Below are 10,151 nucleotides of genomic sequence, written 5' to 3' on the forward strand. Positions count from 1 at the left end.
AACCTGCATTCCTAAGAGTCCTTCATAACGTTCTCAAAGGCGTGTGGAGTCCACCAATCCGCATTGGGCCAGCTTGGTGGACCACGGCTTAAACCTGTACTGGGCTAGAAATGGGTTGATACGATGATGATGACAGAAAAAAATAATAATAAAAATTTCGAATTAAAAATATTTTTATTTAAATATCTCATTCATTTTATCTTGCATTAAAAACAAAGTTAGTGAAATAACAATCGGATGTGTTGTAACGAATAACCTGTTGTCTACCAGTACCAGTTCACAAAGCGTCTGATGCCTTCTCCCATAATGGTTCCGATTTCGTACTGCAAAAAATTTTTATTCATTAGCACTCACAGGAACATAAACAAGAATCTATATATTAATACATGAAGTAGTAGTAGTTTTAGTAGCAGTAGAGTTTTTTGTGCCAGTGCTCGATGTACTACCACCAAATTGGATAGATTAAGGCGTTACTTTACGGAAATCCATAATATATTATGAAAGTTAAGCTTAACTTGCTATAATCCGCGAACAGCAGGAGAATCTTTATGGTGTCATTTATAATTACTTTAATCCGTGTATTAATAATTGTTCACTTAACAATTATTCATTGTAAAGTCAACATCTCCTGAGGATACTCCTTCGGTTTCGGAGCGAAACGTGCCTAGAGGGTACATTGCCGGTGATCTGCTTGCATTGCTTAAGTAATTTTATTTCCACAATATTTTGTTTTTTTTTTGTTCTTCTTTCTTAGTAATTTATATTTTTTTTTATATTATTTTAAATTTGTTTTTTTAGCTGTTTGCTTGTTTAGCTTGTTTTTTTTAGCCTTATGTACCCAACGGATTTGCATGCTATGTTCGCATCGAGAAGGCACAATTGTATACACATGCCAAATAGTCCTATCTATACTAATATATAAATCTATAGAGTTTTTTACGGTTGTTCCGTTAAAACTATTAAACTATACATCCGATTGAATTGAAATTTTGCATCCATGTAGAGGATACATTGACTTAATGGATAGGCTAACTTTTTTATAAGTGTAAATCTCCGAAGAGTATAGCGGGGGCGTTAATGATTAGAAAATATCATAAAAAACTAAATTTTGAATTTTAACTCTTTTAGACATGAAATTTGGACAGAATTTTTTTGGGCTATGTTACAAGCAAACAAAAGTGTATGTGTAGTCGGTTGCGGGGGTGCTAATGAAAATAAATGAAAATTTTATACTAAAATTCCCACAGACTTAAAATTTAATAAAAGTTTCATGTTTGTTAAATTAAGGTCACTTACTATCAGATTTCGAAAAAATTTAGCCCTAGAGGAGATTGGGAAAATTGAGGCGCGAAGCAGGGGCGAGGGCGATTCCAAGCTCCAATTTTTCCCCTCAAGAGAAAATTAAAAAGTCTCACAGATAATTACACTTGATCAGCCCATCACACGGGTGGCTTTGCGCATGTTGCTATGCCTTGTGAATTTCCCTGCACACACAAGGCGCTCGATAAAGTTGTTTTCACGCATGGAGTTTAATTGTAGATATATTTTACCTCGTAGGTCACAAGCCATTCCGGAATTCTTCTGTTCAGTATGTTGTTGGCACAAGAAGAGATGTCACGGGGCTCTCGGCAACCGAGACATTTCCAGCTAGCTTCTACGTCGGCCTGAAAAAAAATCATTTATTAAGCGAGCGTGTAGTAGAAACCACCATTTCGGGGAGACCAATTTGTATCCCCGGCTTGCACCTGTAACTTTCCGAAGTTATTTGACTTTTTAATCTAGGTCATTAAAATATCACTTGCTTCAACGGCGAAGGAAAACACCGCGAGGAAACCTGCAAGCCTGTGAGTTTTTCAGTGCAAATATGCAATGAAAACGCCTTTAAGAATATGGTGGAGAACTCTCGGGCATTCAGATTTTCTCTTGTTGACTCAAAACCCAGAATAAGCAAAACCCAAGATAACTGATGATGTAATCTACTGAGTTGTCTCTAATCTTGCTGGCTTCTTCTCGGTAGAATCTGCCTTCCGAACCGGTGGTAGAGTGTCTACAAACAGACAGACTTGACGTTCCAAAAGTGTTTGATTAGGCCTACTTAAAATAAATAATAATAATAATAATAAATATTATATAAATATACTACGACAATACACACCGCCATCTAGCCCCAAAGTAAGCGTAGCTTGTTATGGGTACTAAGATGACTGATGAATATTTTTATGAATAATATACATAAATACTTAGAACATACATATAAACACCCAGACACTGACAAACATTCATGCTCATCACACAAACATTTTCCAGTTGTGGGAATCGAACCAACGGCCCTGGGCTCAGAAAGCAGGGTTGCTGCAAACTGCGCCAATCGGCTGTCGGTGTGCCAATTGTAGGAGAGACCAGAAGGCCAGGGGTCAGAGGGACAGGTTATCAGCGGGGGACTATCCTAGAGGAGTCCAGCAACACCGCGTTCTGCATCTTGGCTGCGAGCGAACTCCCATGGAGCCCCAGTCACCTCAGATGGTGAATGAATGAATTAATGAATTAATACACTTTTATTGTACACCAAAGAAAAAAAGTAGTTACAGAGATATAAATACATATCATGAGAGTACAATTTGGTGGCCTTATAGCGATTTCTTCCAGGCAACCAATGGCGTAGAAAAGAGGTAGGTGGTGCAATAACCTTTAAAATTATACAAATATATAAATAAAATTTATATACATAAATATAACTATAATATATATAAACATACATGAGATTACCCATAATTAATGTAAACTACTAACAATCATATACAACATATGTAAATATGTAAATATATAACATAAATCATCCTCAATTTATACGATGCTAGGCTAACCGGGATTAAACCATTCGCAGATATTGAGATAAGGATGCTTTCAGTGGACTCCACGTGCCAGTAAACTGGTGAGCCAGATCAAGTTACTCGGTTTATGCACTCACAAAGTAAATTTTTATTGTTATTATTAAAGTAAATGAAACGTAAAGTATTAAATACCTCTATATTGCCCAGGTAGAGGGCCGTGTTTATATTATAGATGGAGACTGGCAGGCCGGGTAAAAGTACTAGTAGCGTATCCGCGTTGAAGCGCAAGTTAGTAAGCGTAAGGCTGTGGATAAAATAGAATAAATATTAATTCAAAGCACGCGTAAGTTTGAGTAAGTCCATAAAACACAGTGATTTTTTAGCGTAGAACATCGACATCTCGTCTGGGAAAGTACTACCACCGTGCTTATTTCTGCCGTTAATAATAATAATAATAATAAAGTTTTTTATTAGAGGCATGTAAACCCATATATCAGCTTTTATATACAAAGAAATCTTTAATTAAATGTATACATTAAAAATTACATCTAACTGAAATAGTTAATAAACTTATTTCAGATGTCATAGGTTCTTATTTTTAAGCAGCTTTGTTGCAAAGCTGTGTGATTGTTGCAACTCAGGATGCACACAGATCGGTAAGTGTTCCTACGAATTGTTACTCTGTATATATGCGACGGTTTTCCACTTACCATCAAGTGGACCAGCTTGGTCTGTCAATTATTACTATAAAAAAAGCTCCTTTAACGTATCCCATCTACAGTAACTCTAAGCAATACTCCAAATAATAAAAGTTTCCTTCACAAATCATGAAAAATTAAAACATTAATTCTGCATTTCGAAATTTGAAAGCAGCTTATCGAATTAATTACCTATTCGATTTTTTTTTCCTGTTGCATGAATCTACCGCAATCACTCGAATTGATACCACCGTATTGAAACTCGATATAGGACTATTCTTTTACATCTTTTGAGTTTTTATATTACTTTTTGGTTTATGATTCTTAATCACCAACTAATAGCAGACATTGGGCAGAATAACTTTAAAATATGATTCATAAGGTAATTTTGGACCTACCAATGCATGAGTTTAAAGAATGTGTTAAAACACATTTATTACAGCGAGGTTATTATACAATTGATGAATTTCATAATGACAAGGTTGCTTGGAAGCATCCGGCTCCGCTTTCATCTCTCACAAGATAGCAAAATGAATTTTAAAATGTAAAATGTAAATTGTTGATATTGGAAAAGAGCAACTGCTGAGTTTCTTGCCGGCTTCTTCTCGGTAGAATCTGCATTCCGGACCGGTGGTAGAGTCACTACACACAGATAGGCTTGACGTTTCAAAAGGCTAAATATTAGGCCTACTTGAAATAAATGAATTTTGAATTTTGAATTTTTGAATTTTGAATTTTATACTGATGAAAGACGACAAAAAACTCAAGGTATATACAGTGCAGTTAACATTAAATTTTATTTGCTTATTATACGTCCATCGGTTTTTCGAGTTATGTGCCCCGCCCATTGCCGACTTTAGTTCTTATTTTATTATCATTTGATTACAAATTTATAGTTTAAATTTTTTTTCCTTGTAGTTGTAGTAAATACGTTATTACTTGCCAAATTTCAAAGTCAAAGTCAAAAATATCTTTATTCAAGTAGGCCCATAGGTGGCACTTTTGATGCGTACATTACAAGGTAGTGAGATGAGGACGATAACCATATTCGTAAACTTAAAACTAAAGCTACGAGGGTTCCAAACGCGTCCTGGTCTAAGAAGAAGTCTTACCTCAGTTGGAGCAATAATTCACATCCAAGCTTTTTTAACGATTACGTAGTTCTTTATACTAAAATCGGACTTTCTATAAACATTCGTTTAATACATATACATACACATTACGTTTAAATTACGTTTAATAAAACTTTGAACTTTTTAAGAGACATCTCCAAAATGTCATTGGATAGTTTATTGTAAAATTGTATGCAATCTCCTTTAACCGAATTATGAATTTTGTGTAACCTAGTATATTGTAAGTTTATTTTTACTTCTAATGTTCAAATTAGTACAGTCACATTATTTTTTAAATTTAAAATATTTTATATGAACATACATTAAATTTTCAAATATATACTGATATACACTGTCATTGTTTTAAAATCTTTACATTTATCATAGTTCTAAATCAACGAAAATTACCCTATAAATTTGTCTCTATATGGTTTCGATTTCAACTTCATACCTCTATGCGTCCCCGATATAAAGGTCTTGATAGACAGACAGACTGACCGACAACAAAACGATTCTATATAGGTTTCCATTTTTCCATGTGGTACCCTTTAAACGAGAATAAAGTGATAGTTGGCTTCGCACACGAAGTTTTTCGTACTAAAGTGCAATATAAAACGCAACATAGTATTAACATATAGTTATATTTTATGACAAAAAAAAATTTACCTTCCAGATGTTTGGAATTCACCTCCCCTGTCTCCGTAACGACCTTCAACTTTGTAGTTACCTGGAAGAAAATACTTTTAAAATGCAGCTAAAAGGTGCTCTAGACTTTCTTGTAGATATATCTCTGAAGAACAATTAATTTTTCGGAATAAAAAGTATAAACATATTCCCCGGCTCATAAACTATTTTTATAGGTACATGGAGCACGTCAAAAACACAAACGAAAAAACTAACTGTATTTTTTTTTTTAGTGTTTTTACTACACTTGGAGGAATTATCAACTTTATAAATTTAAAATGCATATAAAAATTTTCGGAACCGACATGATTTTAACCTGCGAACCTCTGGCAATCGCGGCCTGCGCGCTTTCTACAGTCGCTATAAGACTGATGTAAAAAGGCATATCCTAATTTCGGCATCGACGGTAGGAGAGCCGTAGCTTAATTGGAAAATAAATTTAATTGTATGTGACGTATGTATTCACAATTTGGGCGCGACCATTTTCAAAATAAAAAAATTTATAACACCTGTGGGACATTGTATAGTAGGTTAACCAATTTCATTCGGGGATGCTCAATATAAAAAAAAAAAAAATTATTGTAGATCAGATATCAGTAGATGGCAGCAAATTATGGATAATGGCGGTTAATATTATTAGGACAGCACACACTAAAGTTTTATCTAATCATTTTATGCATACTGTGCCAAAAAATCCGACCGCGTGGTGGGCGTGGGTATATATACGTCCACCTCCGGGATCCAGGCTGTGCCAAATGTCATCACGAACAAATAAACAAACAAACAGACACTCTTTCATGTAAAATATTACTATGGGTTTAGGTCTCAATTCAAAAATCGACAACGAGCTAAGAACGTGTTCTCAAGTTTGATCTTTAGCAGATTGACTGATACTTTTAGTTATCTGTGGTTTTATAAACAAAGACCTTAGACTATCTACAATAAAAAATAATAATAGCAATAATAATAATAGGAAACGTAGTAAAAGGTTAACCTATTTGACTCATCATGAGATGGAAATCTAGGGATTTATTTATTTATTTAAGAGCACTAACAACATGCATATTACACGTTTTTTTAACATAGCACACACACAAACACATGGACTGATACGCACGTCAATGACAAGTGCACATAGCATTGACAAAGCGTCATATAAACTTAATTTGCAAAAAAATTAACACAAAATTTAACTCACCGATTAGTGTTCGGTGAGTTTTTTTCTAAAAGCTGTGGGTGAGTCATGGAAGATCGATATCATCCAACGAGTTATCTAAAAAGATACGTGGCATCGATATGCCACGTATCTTTTTAGATAACTCGTTGTATTTCGCACAAATACGTATAATAGACGCTTGTTTTCCGAGATGGGATTTAGTAAATGGTATATGAAAAAAATTAGGGATTACTTGTCATTTAGACCAAAAGAAACGATATTACTATACACTTACCGATCTCCATACTGATCTTAGGGAATGAAATTTCCACGACGAGTTGGCCTAAAAGGATGTTGTAGACCGCTCTATTAACATAGAGGCCGCTGTGTCCTACAAATTTGGAATTCTCCACAAATCCCTTCAAAAACAGTAACCTAAGTATTGAAAAAAAAGATAAATTAATAACATAAAAATTTAAAAACCCTCTTACTTTCAATATAATTTACATGACACATAACACCCCGTCTTGTTGCGAGATTAGAATGTCTTCAAAATTCATTACTTGGCGTAATGAGTTTTGGCATCAATATTTTGCTACTTTGGGTTATTGAAGATTCTTAAGGATTTCCAGTTTATTTGATAATAAATTTTAGCCTATGCTATTTTGTGATAGTTTAGCTATCTTTTGGCGAAGAAATGGTTAAAATGGGTCCTGTAATTTCGGAGCCTATAACTTTCAAAAACAAAACAAAAATAACTTTCCTCTTTATAAAAGGTATTAGTATAGTTTTAGTACACTAAACGGAACCTACCTCTGAATTTTAATATTCTTTAAAAACAGGATTTTCATCTTCACCCTCACACTCAAAAATAACTCTTTGTTACCCTTTTTTTTTATATTACAAGTTAGCCAATCTCACCTAGTGGTAAGTTATGATGCAGTCTAAGATGGTAGCGGGCTAACCTGTTACGGAGTATGGTAGTCATATGCGATGACGCGTAGAAACCGATTAGGGGAATCGGTTTCTACGCGTCATCGCACCGGATCACTAAATCGCTTAGCAGCACGTCTTTGTGGTTAGGGTAGCTACTAGCCCCGACCAAAGCCTCCCAACAGACGAAATCCGGTGCATTATCCTCTACTTTCCTTGGAAAGGCCATCAAAACTGTTCAAAAAGTTAGACAGACAAAATATTTAAATTATTTTGTTTGGGGCATTTACTTATTTATTCATATATAAGAAGGTTGTAAGAATTAGGAAACACAGAACTCAGAAGGGTGTTCCAAACCCCAGCCATGCGTATAAAAGAAATAATATAAGAAAAGAATATGCAAAGCGCTTCGGACGAGTTTCTTGGATATTAACAACATAGGGGTGAAAACCCGCAGGTTGCCTTGCAGTGCGGTGGTAGAACGGTGAGAAGGGGATCAGATCAAAGAGTTCCTAAGCACACTCTCCAAAATATATCTTATAAATCACCGACAGACTGGCTACCTTACGGCAATGATCAAGACTTTGGAGTTTTGCCAAAAGTGGTGAATCCTCGCCTATAATTCTCCTGGCTTGTATAATGCCACATATAAGCCCACAGCGCGTAACACTGTGGATTCCAAACACATTTGAGAAAATTATGTAGAGCTATCGGGCAAACAGCAAGTGATATTTAAGTTGGAGGTTTGGAATTCGAACTCGGCTCCCCGAAGGTGAACTCGAGCTGATATCCACTGGGCTATACCCACCGCTTCGCTTCGCTTTGCTAATGATTAAAACAGGTTTTATGCGTGGCTGTTTGTGGCGAATAAATAAAATGGTGGGCAAGTATGGTATGGCATGGCGGTCCAATCATTATAGTATACGTAATATAAGTAGGTACGTCAACTCTCTTACCCTGGAACTACAGTGGTGTCGAACTCATGTTTCTCTATTGCCAGTGGGTCGTATTTTCCAATTCGTGCCCGATATCTGTCAACGACATCCCTAACCCACAAGTCCACAAAACGGCCTTGTGCAGGAACTGCAAAAAGGTTAATATATCTTATATTAATATTCATACATGTAGATCCCTTGTCAATAAAATAAAACGCTGTGGAATGCACTCTCTGGTGACATTAGACGTCCCAAGTCCCAGGCGATTTTTAAAAGTTGTGTAAGAAGGCACTATTTGGCTCTCATTAGAAGCAAAAATAAACTTGTAGTGCAATATACTAGACTACATAAAATAAGTAATTCATTTAAAGGAAATTGTATAAAATTTTACAATAAATTACCAGTTAATATATTGGAGATGTCTCTGAAAAAGTTCAAAGTTTGTATTAAACGTAAGCTTATAGAAAAGTCCTATTATAATATCAGGGACTACGTCAACGATAAAAATGCTTGGGTGTAAATTATTGCTCTAACCAGGTTGCTTCTTTAATTAGTTTTTAAAGGACAATGTGAGATGGTGATAACAAAAAAAAATAACAACCGGCTAAGTTCGTTTTGGGCTTCTTCTTAGGCCAGGGCGCGTTTGGAACCCTCGTAGCTTTAGATTTAAGTTGACGAATTTATTTATCGCCATCAACTCATATTTTACGTGTAATGTACGCATCAAAAGTGCCATCTATGTGCCTATTTGAATAAAGAAATATTCGACTTTGACTATAAATATGTTAATATTATATATGTATGTATGTGTATTTATGTATTTATAGTGTGTTAATCTATGTAATTATATGTATAGAAACTGCAATTACCCGTCACACGTATAATTAAACGCAAAGGCACTGGATTTTGGCCTGATACTAATAGTACAAGAAATCGCACTTACCGGTATCCTGAGGCATGGCGGACACGCCAGCAATGGCCAATACACAAGCGAATAGAACGGCCTTCATCGTGAAGTTATTTAGACTGAAAAATAAAACACGTATATTGAAAATAAAATATAACTAAATAAAAAAAACGTTTGTGTACATATGTACAAGCGTTAGAAGTTAAACTTCTTTAGCTTAACGAGATAAAAATCTTTCGCCTTTTCTTCGTTTGTTGAATAAACGACACTTACATTAGAAAAAAATATTTAATGCATTGAAAGTTTTATCATAACGCATTATCTAGTTAAATAAGGTTTATTTAAATTTCACAAAAACATGCTTTCTGCATAACTAAAGAAATGTACATAATTAAATTTGGAATAGTAATAGACTCATTATCGGACAACGAAGTTTCAATCAACATTAAAATTTGCGATGTTTGTACAATTGAATTAATTAAATCACCGGAATGAGCCCGCAGACTTTAACAATTGAAAGTGTACACGGTCAAACCTTATATCTAACTTCAGGGTGTCGGTTTTTGTAACGGTGTGTTCGCGCATCGTAAACATTTACTCTTATAATTTAAAGAAGTATAACTTCAAAAAACGTAAAAACTAGTTTTAGCATATCTTTCTGAAGAGCCTTGATTTTAATATCAATATTGGCATAAAATAATGAAGAATGGCTCGTAGCTACCACGTTTTGGCATTCAAACCAAACGTAGAGGTATTTAAAATTTCAGCACAATCAAATTGGGCTTGAGCTTAAAGTATAGTGTCTAGATTTGCATGACTACCATGGCGAGTTAAATAAATTCTTGTAAAAAAAGCAGCTATACGTATTGTATTGAATCTATCTATATATATAAAA

At 34.7% G+C, this 10,151-nt stretch overlaps 1 protein-coding gene across 1 annotated transcript; it reads right to left on the bottom strand.

Annotated features, from left to right (window-relative positions):
* Nucleotides 1-263: 263 nt before the first annotated feature.
* Nucleotides 264-9,359, bottom strand: LOC120637558. Its single transcript, XM_039909394.1, has 7 exons — nt 9,293-9,359; nt 8,371-8,497; nt 6,777-6,916; nt 5,308-5,368; nt 3,024-3,135; nt 1,551-1,664; nt 264-323 (listed from the first exon to the last, which is right to left on the bottom strand). Exons 1-7 carry the CDS (start codon nt 9,357-9,359, stop codon nt 264-266), a joined length of 681 nt encoding a protein of 226 aa, XP_039765328.1.
* Nucleotides 9,360-10,151: the final 792 nt, after the last annotated feature.

This window comes from Pararge aegeria, chromosome 4, assembly GCF_905163445.1.
Source record: "Pararge aegeria chromosome 4, ilParAegt1.1, whole genome shotgun sequence".
NCBI classification, from domain to species: domain Eukaryota; kingdom Metazoa; phylum Arthropoda; class Insecta; order Lepidoptera; family Nymphalidae; genus Pararge; species Pararge aegeria.

Excerpts from the sequence above, each read along its gene's own strand:
- LOC120637558 (XM_039909394.1), bottom strand. The coding sequence starts at position 9,359 with ATGAAGGCCGTTCTATTCGCTTGTGTATTGGCCATTGCTGGCGTGTCC. Across the intron at positions 1,665-3,023 it reads TCTACCTGGGCAATATAGAG|GCCGACGTAGAAGCTAGCTG; the intron begins GTATTTAATACT and ends ATTTTTTTTCAG. Across the intron at positions 324-1,550 it reads AATGGCTTGTGACCTACGAG|TACGAAATCGGAACCATTAT; the intron begins GTAAAATATATC and ends AATTTTTTGCAG.